Source organism: Cinclus cinclus, chromosome 33 (genome assembly GCF_963662255.1).
Source record: "Cinclus cinclus chromosome 33, bCinCin1.1, whole genome shotgun sequence".
In the NCBI taxonomy this organism is placed as follows: Eukaryota; Metazoa; Chordata; class Aves; order Passeriformes; family Cinclidae; genus Cinclus; species Cinclus cinclus.
Window position 1 is genome coordinate 2,755,109 of NC_085078.1, and position 15,793 is coordinate 2,770,901.

The 15,793-nt window shown below is 61.3% G+C and overlaps 2 protein-coding genes across 3 annotated transcripts; both read right to left on the bottom strand.

Annotated features, from left to right (window-relative positions):
* Nucleotides 1–6: 6 nt before the first annotated feature.
* LOC134055545 (galactosylgalactosylxylosylprotein 3-beta-glucuronosyltransferase 3-like) lies at nt 7–1,823 on the bottom strand. The gene is given in 6 exon segments (XM_062511946.1): nt 7–408; nt 410–522; nt 525–585; nt 587–653; nt 1,100–1,214; nt 1,665–1,823. Coding segments are annotated over 6 exon segments (645 nt in total). The 5' UTR covers nt 1,747–1,823; the 3' UTR covers nt 7–201.
* A 475-nt stretch (nt 1,824–2,298) lies between these two features.
* On the bottom strand, nt 2,299–15,352 carry GANAB (glucosidase II alpha subunit). 2 transcript variants are annotated; one of them, XM_062511915.1, is made up of 24 exons: nt 15,327–15,352; nt 14,484–14,573; nt 14,284–14,392; nt 13,378–13,505; nt 13,036–13,215; nt 12,166–12,250; nt 11,977–12,061; nt 11,803–11,899; nt 11,362–11,542; nt 11,034–11,187; nt 9,854–10,089; nt 9,184–9,310; nt 8,882–8,961; nt 8,264–8,407; nt 7,701–7,797; nt 7,482–7,583; nt 6,418–6,661; nt 6,135–6,199; nt 5,935–6,011; nt 5,777–5,851; nt 5,253–5,366; nt 4,830–4,942; nt 3,619–3,719; nt 2,299–3,155 (listed from the first exon to the last, which is right to left on the bottom strand). In XM_062511915.1, exons 1-24 carry the CDS (start codon nt 15,344–15,346, stop codon nt 3,046–3,048), a joined length of 2,814 nt encoding a protein of 937 aa, XP_062367899.1. In that variant the 5' UTR covers nt 15,347–15,352; the 3' UTR covers nt 2,299–3,045. The 2 variants fall into 2 exon arrangements, with proteins under 2 accessions (XP_062367899.1, XP_062367900.1); XM_062511916.1 differs by lacking the exons at nt 14,284–14,392; nt 14,484–14,573; nt 15,327–15,352 and adding an exon at nt 13,927–13,951.
* Between the last annotated feature and the right edge of the window lie 441 nt (nt 15,353–15,793).

Sequence of the window (15,793 nt, forward strand, 5' to 3'; positions counted from 1 at the left end):
GGTGGATCAGGACAGATCAGCAGGGCTCAGTGAGTCTGGGATTTTTCAGGTCAGATTTTTTTTTTTTTGTTTGTTTGTTTTCAGGATTTTTTTTTAGAATTTCTGGTATTCCTAAGCCCCCAACTCCTCGAGCAGCCACAGGCTGCAGGTATTAATAGGTATTTGAATAATTTTGGGATATTTGGGTGAGTTCAGGGTAGCTCAGGATGGATCGCTGAGACTCGGGCAAATTTCGTTTTTCCAGGTCGGATTTTTTTTTGGGGGGGGGGGCGGGATTTTTGTCATGTTTTCCGGATTTTCCGGCATTCCCGAGCCACCCACCTCCTCGAAGAGCCTCAGGCTGTAGGTGTTGTCATCATCAGCAAAATAAACCACGCCGGGCTCGTCCCTGCCCCGCGTGTCCCGCAGTCCAGCGCAGGGCTCGGTTCCGCTGCTCTGCCCCCCCTCGGGAACAGCCAGGACGGGGCTCGGGACCCCCCCTCAGATCGGGGGGGGTCTCGGCGTTCAGGTGCGTGAACGAGACCCCGAAGATGCCAGGACCCCCCCGACCAGCGCCGAGGGAGCGGCGGCGTCCTCGACCACCACCCCAGTGCAGGGCGGGGACGTGGAGCAGGGTCTGGGAGAGGCGAACGAGTTCCGCCTTCTGTACCGGCCTGGGGGGCGAGAAATGGGGCTGGGGGCGGCCTGGGGGGTCTCGGGGGATCCCAGGGAGTCCGGGGGGATAGAGGAAAGGGGTCAGGTTGGGTTAAGTTGGGGGTAAATGGGGCTGGGGTTGGAGCTGTGCCTTCTGAAGTGGCTTGGGAGGGATTTGGGGGGGAGGGGGGAGGTTAAATGGGTCTGGGGTGGCCTGGGGGGTCCCAGGGGGTCAGGGGAGGGGGATCAAGGCCTGCAGTGGAAGGTGAAATTGGGGCTGGGGGAGCCAAGAGAGGATTTGGGGTCTGGGGCCTGCAGCAGCTCCACCTGGGGGGAAATGGTGGGGGGGAGGGGGGTGTTTAAAATGGGTCTGGGGGTAGCTTGGGGGTCCCAGGGGATTGGAGGCAGTCAGGGGAAGGTGTGAAATGGGTCTGGGGGCTCGGTGGGATTTGGGGAGGGGTCTCACCTGGCGTAGGTCGGGGTCACCACGTAGATCGGGGGCAGCGCCGCCCCCTCCCCCCCCAGGGCCCCCCCAGAGCGGCCCCGGCGCCGCTCGGGCTCGGGGCAGGGACAGGGCCGGCCTGGGGGGAGGGGGCGTCAGGGACCCCCAAAATACACCCGGACCCCCAAAATACACCCGGACCCCCCCCCCTCCCCCCCGCCCCAAATTCCTTCATGGAGCTTCCCCGGGGTTGTGGTCGGGGGGGGGAGGGTGGGTTCAGGGATCCCAAAATTTCCCTCAAAGCTCTCCCCCCCAGTTTTCCCTCCAAACCTCCCTAAATCCCCCCCAAAAATTCCCTCCAGACCCCTCCAAATTCCCTCAGACCTTCACAAACCCCCCCCCCCCAAAAACCGCCCCCAGACCCCCAAAATCCGCCCAAACCTTCCAGGATCCTCCTTAACCCCCCCCTCCCGCCCCCCCCAAATTCCCTCTCGGAGGGCACAGCCCGGAGCGGGGGGGGGGGGGGGGGGGGGTTCAGACCCCCCAAAATTCCCCCAAGACCCCCCCCAAAACCGCCCCCGGCCCTCACCGAGCTCACGCAGGGCACAGAAGAGCCCCACGAGCGACACCACGAAATAAACGAGGAAAACGTTCCTGAGCCGCAGCCGCATCGCGGGGGCGTCCTGGGGGGGGTCTCAGGGGGTCCTGGCAGGGTCTGGGGGGGGGGGGGGGGGGGATCCTGGGGGTCTCAGGGGGTCCCGGTTTCACATCCTCCCTTCTGGGGGTCTTTAGCGGTTCTTCCCAGTGCTCCCAGTTCACTCCCAGCCCTCCCAGCCCCTTCTTCCCCCTCCCAGGCCCCCCAGTTTTCCCTCCCAGTCCCCCTCTCCCGTCCCAGTTCACTCCCAGTGCGGACGTGGCGCTGGTGGCGGCCGGGTCCGGGGGGTGTCCGGGTGTTTCGGGCCTTGCTGGGGGTCCCTGAGGAGGGGTCGGGGGGGGTCTCGGGGGGGGCGGAGCCGGGACCGGTTTTGGGGGCGCGGAGGCTCTGGTGGGGCAGCACTTCCGGTCTGACGGCCACTTCCGGTCCTCCCTTCCAGTGTTCCTCCCTCCCCCCAGTTCCCGCGGCTGAAAGTTCCGGGAGTCACAAGAAAGGTTCCGCCCTCCTCTCCCCCCGCCCCACTCGGGATTCCCAAAATTCCCGTTTTTTTATTTGGTTTTATTCCGTGTTTTATCAAAACTCCGCGCGGCGCCGCGCCTCTCTCCCCCCTCTCTCCCCCTCCCTCCCAGACTCCCCCGTGCCGGGGGGGGGAGGGGGGGGAATCCGGCTCTGCCCCTCCCTCCAAACAGGGGGAAGGGGTCTCCAAAAAACCCCTCTGAGCCCCCCCCCCAGAGTGGGGGAGGGGCGAATAAAGGGGAGGAGGGGGCGCGGGGGGGGGGTGTAACAGAGCCTTGGTCCCCAAACCCCCTCGATGCGACCCCTACACAAATCTAGGAGGGGGGAACCCCGATTTAGGGGGCTTCAGACCCAACTCCCCCAGTTAGGGGGGAGGGCGCAGTCACCCCCAACCCAGCCTCAAATTTGGGGGCTCAGAGACCCCAACCCCCCAAAAAAAAATTTGGGGCAAAAGGGGGAGGGGGGCGGCTCAACCTCTCATTCTGGGGGGAGACTCACCCCTCATTTTGGGGGTCTCAACCCCTGATTTGGGGGGGGGGGGGGTCTGACCCCTCATTTGGGGGGGCTCAATCCTCATTTTGGGGGTCGCAACCCCTATTCTGGGGGGTTCTCACCCCTGATTTCGGGGAACTCACCCCCCCCCTTCACCCCAAATTCTGGGCTCCTTAAACCGCGTTGTCCTCTGGGGTTTTTTTTTGGGGGGGGGGGGGGAAATTTGGGGTTTTTGGGGGGCTCTGGGGGGGCCCTGGGGCTTTGGGGGAATTTGGGGGGGGGGTGGTCCGGGGGCCCCCCCCATCCATTATCGCAGGGAGATGCTCCAGTCTTCCCCAATGGGGACCCCCGGGCGCCGCAGGGTCAGCACCGAGCGCTCGGCGTCGTGTTGGAACTCCAGCGGGGTCTGGGAACCGTCTGGGAAGAGGGGGGGACACCCCAATTCCAGGTCAGGAACCCTCAATTCTGGGTCAAGGACCTCGGAATTCCATCCCAGGGACTCCAAAAACTTACCAGGAACACAAAAAACCCTGAGGAACCTTCAGCTCACAGACCCCAAAAAACCCATCAGGAACCCAAAATACTCTTCAGAAATCTTGAAATTCCACCTGAGGGACCCCAAATTCACCTCAAAACCCCAAAAATTCTCTCCGGGACAACAAAATCACCTCACGGATCCCAAATCCTCCCTCAGGAACCCCAAAAATCTCCTCAAGATTCCCCCAAAATCCCCCCTGACCCTTCCCATTCTTGTCCATCCTGAGCTCCCCAGCCACCCCTACCCTAAGATGACCCCTCTAAAACCCCCCCAAAATCCACCCTAAAACCTCCAAATTCCCCCCAAATCCCCCCCGAGGAGCCCCCAAATCCTCCCCCTTACCGTGGGTGGTCAGCAGGGCGCTCTCTGGCCGCCCCATCCCAAGGATGACCACTCGCTCCAGCCAGGCCGGACTGGACATGGACCCGCGGGGGTCAGCGGAGCTGGGGGACACAGACAGGTCACAAAGTGTGTGGCGGGGGTGTCACAACCCCCCAAAATCCCCCCACCCAAAAATCCCCCCAAACCCCTCGACCCCGTCACACACAGCGCCCAGGAGAAACAGGGGGTTCGGGGGATTTTTTGCTTGTTTTTAGGGGTATTTTGGGTACCTGAGGGGTCCCGGCAGGCGTTTAGGGTGAGTTTGGGGGTATTTTTAGGGTATTTTTGTGCATCTTGCTGTGAGGGTCTGCTTTGGGGCAGTTTGCGTGGTATTTTTGGGCTGTTTTAGGGACATTTCAGGGCCATTTTTGAGGTATTTTGAGTACCTGGCCGTAAGCGTTCCCAGGGGTTGTTTTGGGGTGGATTTGGGGGACATTTTTTCAGTTTTGGGTTATTTTTGGACTGCTTTTTCCCCTCACATATTTCCCACCTCTTTCTCCCCTCACATTTCCCGCCGTTTTTTATCCCCCTCACGTTTCCCGCCGTTTTATCCCCCTCACGTTTCCCGCCGTTTTTTCTCCCCTCACGTTTCCCGCCGTTTTTTCCCCCCCTCACGTTTCCCGCCGTTTTTTCTCCCCTCACGTTTCCCGCCGTTTTTTCCCCCCCTCACGTTTCCCGCCGTTTTTTCTCCCCTCACGTTTCCCGCCGTTTTTTCCCCCCTCACGTTTCCCGCCGTTTTTTATCCCCCTCACGTTTCCCGCCGTTTTTTCTCCCCCCCTCACGTTTCCCACCGTTTTTCTCCTTCGGTTTTGCAGACAGGATGTTTTGTTTAACTGGCTGTGACGGTGCGTGGGAGGTATTTTGGAGCAGTTTTGGGGATATTTTAAGGTATTTTTAGGATATTTTTGGGTACCTGGCTGTGAGGGTGCACAGGGGCTGGTTTTGACTGGGTTTTTTGGAATATTTTGGGATATTTTTAGGATATTTTCGGGGTACCTGGAAGCAAGGGTGCCATTAACAAAGGCGAAGTGCCAGTGCAGGAATTGGGTTTTGGGGTATTTTGGGGCTGTCGTTTTGGCTACCTGGCAGTCAGGGTACCCCGGGGGCTGTTGCAGGCCAGGTTTTTGGAATACTTTAGGATACTTTAGGATACTTTTGGATGTTTTGGGTACCTGGAGGTGAGGGTGCCGTTGGCAAAGGCGAAGTGCCGGTGCAGGAATTTGTTTTTGGTGGCGTAGTCAAAGCTGACCCCATCATCCAGGTACAGCTCCCCCTGTGCCGTGCCCTGGGGGATAAAACAGGGTTTGGGGGGTGGTCCAGGCAGGAATTTAGGATGTTGGGGGGATCCCAGAAGGGTTTGGGGATCCCTGAGGGGGGGGGTGAAGAGCCTTGGTGGATTTGGGGAGGTCCTGAAGGGTCTGGGGGCCAAATGAGGGGGCCTGGGGTTGTCTCAGAGGGTTTTGGGGATCCCTGGGGAGAAGTCTGAGGTCCCTGGAGTTGTTTTTTTGGGGTCCCTGCACTCACCTGGGTGGGTTCTTAGGGGTTTTGAAATCCCCACACTCACCTGGGGAGGTTTTTGGGGTCCCTGCACTCACCTGGGGGCTCAGGGCTACGTAGAGGGTGAAGGGGTCGCCCCTCATGGCCTCGGTGGAGCGGCGAGGCCGGTCCTGGCGTGGGATCACCGTCCCACCCCGCTGGAACACCGGGATCTGGGAGGCACGGGGGGTGGTCAGCACCTCAAAAACCCCATAAAGAATCCCAAATCCCCCCAAAACAAATCCCCAAATCCCCTAGGTCACAGCCAGTGCTTGAGATAATTTTTACCACTTCCCCCTCCCCACTGGAAAAAAGGGATCTGTGGTGGGGGGATCCAAGAGGTTTTTGGGGTCTCCAGAGGGAGGCTGGAGTCTCTAGGGAAGTTTTTGGGGTCCCAGTGCCCTCCCCGAACCCCTTGAGCCCCCCCAAATAACCCACAGTGCTGAGGGTGACAGATACCACTCGCCCCATGCGGGAACAGGGGAGGATTTTGGGGTGTCTAGGGGGAGTTTTAGGGTGTCCTGAAGGTTTCGGGGTCCCAGCTCCCCCGCCCAAACCCTTTGAGCTCCCCAAAAAAACCCACAGTGCTGAGGGTGACGGGCACATAGAGGGTCTGGGGTGCCTTGTACTGCTCGTGGGTCTCATCTTCATACCAGACCTGGGGGAGGAAATTTGGGATTCAGGGAAGTCTTGCACCCCCAAAAAAACCCTAAAAAAAAAACCCCAAAACCCCTCACTCACCTCTCCCTCCCCAGGCAGGTACACGTTGACCCTGCGGGCGCCCTGCTCTGTCACGGGGTGCACCAGCAGCACCCGGTCTGGGGGACAGGGGTCAGCATGGGGAAACCCCCAAACATGACCCCAAAAGGGATCCTAAAAGGGGTCAAAGACCCCAAAAAGGGAGTCAGGGACCCTAAAAAGGGTCAGGGACTCCCCCTCACCGATCAGGTACTGGTCATCCATGGCGAAGGTCTGGGGGTCATCTGGGAATTCCATCCACATGGGCCTGGGGGGAAAGTGGGGTTTGGGGTCAAGGATTTGGGGGTCAGGGGATGTGGGGGTCAGGGGTTTGAGGTCAGGGGATTTGGGGGTCAGGGGTGTGGGGGCATTTTGAGGGTTTGGAGTCAGAGATGTGGGTTTGGGACGTTTGGAGTTATCATGGATGGGTTTAGGATTACCCAGGTAGGTTTTTGGGGTGGATTTGGGGTTTTTGGGGTCCCACACCTCATGACGGGGATTCCCTGGCGGTGGCAGCGGTAGAAGGCCGTGTACCACAGTGGGATCAGGGCGTAGCGGCGCCGCAGGGCGACCCTGACCAGCTCCAGGTGCTCGGGGCGCAGCAGCCACGGCTCCCGCCGCGCCGTGTCCAGGTGAGCGTGGGCGCGGAAGAACGGCTGGAACGCCCCGGCCTGGTACCAGCGCACCTGCAGCTCCGGGCCCGGGTTCTGGAAAAACCCGCCCACGTCCGCTGGCAACGGGACAGGGTGGGAGTGAGCCCGAGCACCGAGCCCGAGTCTGATCCCAGGCTGAATCCTGCTCCTGATCCCGATTCCAATCCTGATCCTGATCCCAGCCTGGATCCCGATCCTGCTCCTGATCCCAGCCTGGATCCTGATCCTGATCCCAATCCTGATCTTGATCCCGATCCCAATCCTGATCCTGATCCCAGCCTGGATCCCGATCCCAGCTTGGATCCCAATCCTGCTCCTGCTCCCAGCCTGGATCCCGATCCTGTTCCTGATCCCAATCCCAATCCTGCTCCTGATCCCAGCCTGGATCCTGATCCTGATCCCGATCCCAATCCTGATCCCGATCCCAATCCTGATCCCGATCCCAGCCTGGATCCCAATCCCAATCCTGATCCTGATCCCAGCCTGAATCTTGATCTCATTCCAGCCTGCATCCTGATCCTGGTCCCAAACCTGATCTGATCCCAGCTCTGATCCCAATCTTGGTGCTGGTCCTGATCCCAAACCTGATCCAAATACTGGTCCAGATCCCAATCCTGGTCCCAATTCGAACCCTGATCCCAGTACTGGTCTTGGTCCCAGCCCTGAGCTCAGATCCTCATCCTGACCTCAGTCCTGGTCCCAAACCCATTCCTGACCCTGAACCCATTCCTGACCCCCATCCCAGCCCTGATCCCAATCCTGGTCTCATTCCCATTTCCAGATCCCAGCTCTGATACCATCCCTGACCCCATCCCCAATCCCTGACCCTATTTGCTATCCCATGTTCCAATCCCTGACCCCATTCCCAGCACTCCCAGTATGCCCAGTTTGGCTCACCCCCGCAGAATGCCAGCCCGGCCAGCCCAAAGCTCAGGCACATGGGGATGGAAATCCGCAGATGATCCCACTCGGCCGTGTTGTCCCCGGTCCAAACCGCACCTGGGGGATTTGGGGGGGGGGGGGGGGGGGGGGGTCAGGGGGGTTTCCCCTCCATCCTTGCCCCTCCCCGAATTCCAGGATTTGCCCAAAATCTCAGGATTTCCCCCCAGTCCTCACCGTAGCGCTGGGAGCCGGCGAAGAAAGCGCGGCTGAGCACGAAAGGCCGGAGCCGCCCCCCCGAGCGCCGGATCTGCCCCTCGGCCGTGGCCTTGTGCTGGCAACGGGAAAAACGGGCTCAGGCACCCCAAAACAGACCCCAAAACAGACCCCAAACTAGACCTCAAAGTGGTTTATGGGAGCTAAAGGGGTCTGGGGGGAAATGAAGTGGGAATTGGTGGGAAATGAGAGGCTCTGGGGGAACCTAAAAGGGATTTGTAGGAGCCTTAAAGGGTTTGGGGGGGGTTCTGGGAGGTTGGAATTCTTTTGGGGGTTCCTGGGAGATTCTGGGGGTGTCCCTGTGGGGATTCTGGGGTCTCCCATTGGATTTTGGGGAAGTCACACCACATAGAACTCACAGATGCTACCAGTCCCCAAACTGCCCAGAGTTTAGAGGAGTCTCTGAGGGGTTTGACAATCTTGGGAAGGTCAAGATTTTTTGAGGGTTCCCTGTGGGATTTTGGGGGTGTTCCTGGAGGGGGGGGTGGGTGGGATTTTGGCATTTTTTTGGGGGGATGTCTCACCACGTAGAGCCCGTAGAGGTTGTGCAGTTCTCGGTGCTCCCAGCCCCCGAAGTGCCGCGCGTCCTTGTGCATCGTCACCTCGGGGCCGCTGAACACCGACGGCTCGTTCATGTCATTCCACGTGAACAGCGCCTCCGTGGAGCCCTGCGGGACCCCGCGTCGATGGGGGGGGACCCCAAAAATAGGGGGGGGGATGAGGGGGGTCCCTAAAGCCCTCCAGGGGATCCCCAAAATCAGGGGGAGGAGGGATCACCCAAAGTCAAGGTGGGGTATCCATAAAGGAACTGAGGGGAAAGGGATGGGGGTGATTTGTGGGGGTGCCCTAAAACTAGGGAGGGGTTGAGGTTTAGGAGGGTCCCAGAAACCAGAGGAGGAACCCCAAAAAATATGGGAGTGGGTCCTAAAACCTCCCAAGGGTTCCTTAAAGTTCCCCCCAAAAAGATGGGGAGGGGTCTCCAAGGGGAGGAGGAGAAACCCCAAGGGAGGAGAGTGAGTGGGGGAAAAGGGTGGGAAGGGGAATTGGGGGTGTCCCAGGGTTCTGGGGGTTCTGAGAATGCTTTGAGGGGGATCCTGGGGCTCTGGGGGGGGTGTCTGACATAGATTTTGGGGGATCCCTACCTCGTACTGGTCGAAGGCGAACATGTTCGCCCACCACTCGCGCATCTCGGGGTTCGTGAAGTCAGGGTACGCCGAGGAGCCTGGGGAAGCACAGAGGGGCTTGTGACCCCCCTGGAGACCCCAAAGCCACCCCAAAATCTCCCCCAGCCCCCCCTAACTAGACCAGCAGCAGCCTTTGTAGCCATTGACATCCTTGCTCTTGAAGTGGAACTCCTCAAGCACCCCCTGAGACCACCCTAAATCCTCTCAGGAGCCCCCAAAACCCCTGGGGACACCCCCAAATTCCCCCCAGCCCCACTGACCGGGCCAGCACCAGCCCTCGTAGTCGTTGCCATCCTTGGTTTTGACGTAGAGGCCTCGTGCCTTCAGCTCGGCGTGCACCCGGTACGCCCCGTCCACCTTGATGTGAGGGTCCACGATGCTGACCATCTGTGGGCAGTGTCCAGGGGGGTCAGCGTCCCAGGGAACGTTCCCAAATTCCCCAGTTCCCACCCCCATCCCGATCCCAGACACGAAAAAACAACCAGAATGACCCCAAAGTGCCTTTGTGGGGTCCCCACTATCGCTGGGTAGGGATGACCCGTTCCCATTCCTGATCCTGATCCCAGTCCCAATGTCCAGCCTGTTGCTCGTCTGATTCCAACTCCATTTTCTATTTTCTGTTCTCCATCCCCATCCCAATCAACCCCATTCCTCACCCCAATCCCATTCTCAACTGACCCCCAACCCAGACTGAATCCCAATTCCACTCCTGTTCCCAAACCCAACCACATCCCCATCTCCACCCAGCATTTCTGGGCTGCCAGGCGCTCCAGGATCTTTGGGAATACTGCAGGATCCCACCTCAACCCCTGTTCCCACCCCAATCCCCACCCAGCATTTCTGGGCTGCTAGGCTCTCCAGGAGAGAACCTATTTAGGAATTTTGCAGGATCCCATCCCAGCCCCGTTCCCATCCCATCCCAAACCCCACCCTGCGTTTCCGGGCCGCCAGGTGCTCCAGCATCCCCCGTGGATTTGGGAATTTGGCGGGGTCCCAGGTGAAGTAGCGCTTGCCGTCGGCGTGCTCGATGTCCAGCCAGAGCACGTCCAGGGGCAGCTCGTGCTCCTCAAATCCTCTCTCCACGGCCTCCACGTCCGCCTCGTCCTGGTAATTCCAGCGGCTCTGGTGATATCCCAGGGAGAACAGGGGGGGCAGCGCCTGCGTGCCTGGGAACGGGCAGAAACGGGAATGAAACCCCCCAAAATCGCCCTAAAAACAGAGATAGGGCAGAGCCAGAGGGGAGAAACTCCCTGAAATAGCCCTACAAGTGGGAACGGCGTAGAAATTCCCTGAAATAACCCTAAAAGTGAGAATATGGCAACAATTCCTTGAAAATAATCCTAAAAGACTAAGCGAGGCAGAAACTCCCTAAAAACAACCCAAACAGCAGCAATGGCACAAGACCAAAGTGGAGAAATTCCCCAAAAACCACCCTAAAATTAGAAAGGAGGCAGATCACGAAGGACATAAATTCCCAGTCCCCAGTCCAGTATCCCATACCAGCCAGGGCTGTGTACTGGTGTCCCTGTCCCCATCCCAGTGTCCCCAGTGTCCCATACCAGCCAGGGCTGTGTACTGGTGTCCCTGTCCCCATCCCAGTGTCCCCAGTGTCCCCATCCCAGTGTTCCCAGTGTCCCATACCAGCCAGGGCTGTGTACTGGTGTCCCTGTCCCCATCCCAGTGTCCCCAGTGTCCCCATCCCAGTGTTCCCAGTGTCCCATACCAGCCAGGGCTGTGTACTGGTGTCCCTGTCCCCACCCCAGTGTCCCCAGTGCCCCCATCCCAGTGTCCCCAGTATCCCATACCAGCCAGGGCTGTGTACTGGTGTCCCTGTCCCCATCCCAGTGTCCCCAGTGTCCCCATCCCAGTGTCCCCAGTATCCCATACCAGCCAGGGCTGTGTACTGGTGTCCCTGTCCCCACCCCAGTGTCCCCAGTGCCCCCATCCCAGTGTCCCCAATATCCCATACCAGCCAGGGCTCTGTACTGGTGTCCCTGTCCCCATCCCAGTGTCCCCAGTGTCCCATACCAGCCAGGGCTGTGTACTGGTGTCCCTGTCCCCATCCCAGTGTCCCCAGTGTCCCCATCCCAGTGTCCCCAGTGTCCCGTACCAGTCAGTTTCCCGTACTGGGCAGTGACATCGGCAGGCCCTGGTCCCAGCAGCAGGAACACATCGATGACGCCGCTCTCGGACATCCAGCGCACCTCGGTCTGGGGGGTCTCACCCCCCCCCTGCATGTAATCCAGGAGCTTCCCAAAAAGGGTCTGGGGGGTGGGACAGGGCGTCAGGAACCCCAAATTCCTACTGGAGTAAGTAGACATCCCCTCCACATCACCCCAAAAGCTCCCTCCTTTTGGACCTCTCCAGCGCTGTTGGAGCCGATGTCCACCCAGGACCCCCCCAAACTTCATTTAAACCCCCCCAAATCCCCCTCAGACCTTCCCAGCCGTGTTGGAGCCGATGTCCACCCAGGTCTCGGCAGCGTTGAGCCAGAAGATGCCGAGGCTGAGGCGGGGCCGGTGGGCGAGCAGCAGTGGCACGGACCCGTACAGAGCCATGGGGTTGAACAGCTCGTACTGGAACACGTCCAGGTTGTACAGGCGGTACGGGTCACCCCCCCTGGGGACACGGGGACAGCCTCAGGGACGCTGCCAGGGAGTCAGGGACATCCCCCAGGGGCTCAGGGATATCCCTTTAGGGTGGTATAGGTGAGGGTCACCCACCCCTCCTCCCCAAGTGTCCCTGCACTGTCCCAAATGCCCCCAGTGTCCCCAATGTCCCTGCACTGTCCCCCCAGTGCCCCTGCACTGTCCCCAACATCCCTAATGTCCCTACGGTGTCCCCATGTGCCCCCAGTGTCCCCCCACGTCCCCGCTCACTCGGTGGGCCGCAGCCGCAGGCTCTCGGCGTGCTCGGGGATGCCGTACACGTGCTCGAATCCGGGCAGGGAGAAATCCAACCCCACCGAGGTGGGTCCTGAGAGGAGGGGGGAGGTCACAGGGGTCCCCCCCGTGTCCCCCCCAGCGTCCCCAGGTGTCCCCAGGTGTCCCCACCGTAGGGTTTGCTGTCCGTGTGTGTCTTGAAGGTTTCCTCCCACGCCCCCGGCTCCTCCTCAGGCTCTGCTGTGGGTTCCACGGGCTGGGAGGAGGGGGGACAAAATCCTGTCAGGAATGGGGGGACCCCTCCCCCAAAAAAAGGGGGGTTGGGCTGTCCCACCCCAGTGTCCCCCCTGTCCCTGTCACCTTCTCGCTCTGGGTGCTGCCAGCGCTGTCCTCGGGCCCCTCCTGCGCCGCCCCCTCCTCGCCTGGGGAGTCCTTGGGGGGGTCCCTGTGGGAATTTGGGGTCCTGGGGTGCCCCAAAGCGGGGGGCAAGGGGGTGATAGGGACACGGGGCACCCCCAGGACCCTGAATTTTGGGGGTATCTGGACCTCCCCCAGCTGCTCCTGCCCTCTCTTGGGGGTGTGAGGAGGGGTGATCTCATTTCTGGGGTGCACAGTTCCCCCCTGGCTGCACCTGACCCTTCAATTTGGGGGGGGGAAAAAGACCCCCCCTGGCTGCTCCAGCAGCCCTCCCCAGTTTTGGGGGCCATGGGGGACCCTCCCCCAGGCTGCTCCGGCTTCCCCTTTTTTGGGGGATTTGAAGCCCCCCAGCTATTCCTGTCACCTCCCACCATGATGGGGGGGGTCCCTTTTTGAGAGGGGTTCCAGGGGGGTTTGGGGGCGCAGAGACAGCGGCGATTCCATGAATTTACCTACGGAAAAGGCTCTTGATCTTATCCCACACAGAACTAACTTTATCCGCCAGACTGGGGGTGGGGGGCACCAAAACAGAAACACAGAGAGTCAGCGCGGCCCCCCCGGCCCGTGGGGACCCCCCCTGGGCTTGGGGGGTGACCCCCGACCCCCCTCTGTGCTCTAGGGGACACCCCCCACCCCCCCTGAGCGCTGCCGGCCCCGCTCCCGCTGGAACCAAAGGTCTGGGGGGGATTTAGGGTTTTGATTTTGGGGGGGAGGTTTTCAGGAAAATATATTTTTTTTGTTGCTTTCGGGGTATTTTTTGGATTTTTAGGCTTTTTTTTGGGTGGTGTTTTTTGGGGTTTTTGGGTCACTCACGAGTCCCGGCGGCGCCGCTGGTGCTCGAAGACGAGGAGGCCGCGGGCGTTGACGCTGCAGAGCAGCTCACGGTGCCGCAGCAGGTCCAGGCGGAACGGCCGCTCCGTCACCAGCAGCCGGTGTCCCCCGGGGCCCAGGGACAGCTCCAGGGTACCCTCGTCACGGCCTGTCACCTCCAGCCTGGGGACAGCGGGGTTTGGGGGGAGCGTGACCATCCCGGACTGGTGGGACTGGTGGGACTCCCACCCTGGAGAGCCCAGGGGCGGGTCCAGGGCACGGTTTGTCACCTGCAGCCTGGGGACAGCAGCTAGCAGGGGGTGGCAGTGTCCCTTGTCCCCTCACCTCTCAACAGGTGGCTCCCCCAGCAGCACGTCGGGCACCTGGAAGCGGGGCCGGAGCGGGGCCAGCTCCTGGATGCGCAGGCGTGTCATGTTCCCGGTGAGCCCCCACACCTCCAGCAGCAGTGGCACCTGTGGGGAGGGGACATTGTCACCTGGGGCACGGGGACATGGGGACAAGGTCACCTGGGGAGCACCTGGCAGACCCGCCATCACCTGAAGCAACCACACGTGCAACAGGTGAGATGGATGAGAGATGGGGTGAATGGAAGGACATGGAGTCACCGGGGGGGGGGAGTCACCCGCCCAGAATGGTGAGGGACAGAAGGACAAGGGTCACTTGTGGGGTCACGCAAACCTGGAACAAGTGGTACAGGGACATGGCCAAAGTGCCACCAGCACCTTGCAAAAGTAAGGACAGCAGCCAGGTGGCACCTGGGTATCTGGGAAGCTTGGAGGTCAGGGACACAGAGACCCCTCCATGACCCTCCTGTCCCCTCACCTGGGTGGCTTCATTGACCAGCTGGATCGTGTGACACCCCTGTCCCCTCACCTGGGTGACCTCATTGACCAGCTGGATCATGTGACACCCCCGTCCCCACACCTGGGTGACCTCATTGACCAGCTGGATCATGTGACACCCCCGTCCCCACACCTGGGTGACCTCATTGACCAGCTGGATCGTGTGACACCCCCGTCCCCTCACCTGGGTGACCTCATTGACCAGCTGGATCGTGTGACACCCCTGTCCCCTCACCTGGCTGACCTCATTGACCAGCTGGATCGTGTGACACCCCCGTCCCCTCACCTGGCTGACCTCATTGACCAGCTGGATCATGTGACACCCCTGTCCCCTCACCTGGGTGACCTCATTGACCAGCTGGATCGTGTGACACCCCTGTCCCCTCACCTGGGTGACCTCATTGACCAGCTGGATCTTGGCCACGTCAGGGCCGAGCTCCAGTGACTCCAGCAGCGCCCGGTACGGGGAATTCCCAGGCTGGATCCGCCGCTGCCGCCTGCAGGGGGGGACGGGGGGGGACACCGGCCCTGAGTGACCCCCCCGGGCCGTGCTCCCCCCTCCCCAGGTGTGTCCCCCCCTCTCCACACCTGCAGAAACCGCTCTGCTCGCAGGTCTTGAAGTTGCTGCGGTCGACGGCGAGCGCGGCCCCGAGGCACAGGGTCACCCACAGCGGCCACCTGGGGGGCACGGGGGGCGTCAGTGACCCCAAAAACATCGGGAGACCCCGCCCCCCCAAAATCAACCAGGGGAACATAGGGACACCCCAAAACCCCGCACACGTGGGCACGGAGGGGGGTCAAAAGTACCCAAATCTCATCTGGGGGGCACCATGGAGGGGAATGGGGGGGTCAGGGAGACTCAAAATCATCGGGAGGGGAGGGCAGGGGAAGCAGGGACCCCCGAATATGGGGGGAGGGGGTACAGGGACCCTTCTCCCCCCCAAAAAAAATACCTCGGGTGTGAATGTGAGGGTCCAAGGTCCCCCAAATGGCATCTGGGGGCTCGGACCCCAAAAAACAGCGGGGAGGACATGGAGAGGGGGGGAACAGTGGGGGGAGTCAGAGTCGGGGTAGGGACCCCGGAAACCCGCGGGGGGGGGCACATGGACCCCCCCAATCCCACCTGGAGTCAGCACGGGGGGGACATGGGGGAGGTCACAGAGCAGATCCAGGGGGGTCCCGGGGGGCTTTGGGGCGGAGGATCCCACAGGGGTTTGGAGGGAAGGGGTGGGACGTGTGGGGGGGGCTGGGCCGCAGCCCAGACCAGGGGTCTTGGGGGGTCCCGGGTGCTCCATGCCCGGCCGGGGAGGCCCCCGGAGGGGCTCCCGGGGGGTTTTTGGGGCAGCGGGGTGCCATGAGGGGGTCGGGGGCGACCCCGGGGAGGTCCCATGGGGGGGTGAGGGGAGGGTCGGCCCCCTGGCGCGCGCTCACCGCCCCGGCGCTGCCGCCATCTTGGATCCGGCCTGACCTTTGACCCCGCCCCCGGCCCGACGCCGCCGCCTCTCATTGGCTGCGGGGAGCCCCGCCCCACGCCCCGCTTCGGACACGCCTTCTCGCTGCCTTCCCGCCTTGACTGGTTGCCGTGGAAACGGAGGCCCCGCCGTCCTCGTGTTTTAATTCGCGTGCTAAATTTGAGCGATAGCAGCGCAGCGCAATGAGAGCGCGGCTCGGGAACGCACCGTGAGGGTGGAACGGAAAGCCAATGAGTGCGCGGGAAGGCTGAGTGACACTCCGGTCACCCAATCACAATGCTGCTTTCCGCCGGTGCCGCGCCCCCGAGGGCTTCCGTGACAACGCCCCGCCCCCGTGCTCACGGCAACCACCGCCCTGGCGACCGCGGCCCGCCCTTTCCGCATAGCCATTCATCAGCGTGCATTCCTGAGTGGCGGCAAGTGCAG

Bases quoted from the DNA above. Each gene is read 5' to 3' on its own strand.
- GANAB (XM_062511915.1), bottom strand. From the start codon at position 15,346: ATGGCGGCAGCGCCGGGGCG. The intron at 14,393-14,483 runs GTGTGGAGAGGG...CCCCCCCTGCAG, and splicing joins GAGCAGAGCGGTTTCTGCAG to GCGGCAGCGGCGGATCCAGC. The intron at 3,156-3,618 runs GTAAGGGGGAGG...CCCTCTTCCCAG, and splicing joins CGCCCTGCTGACCACCCACG to ACGGTTCCCAGACCCCGCTG.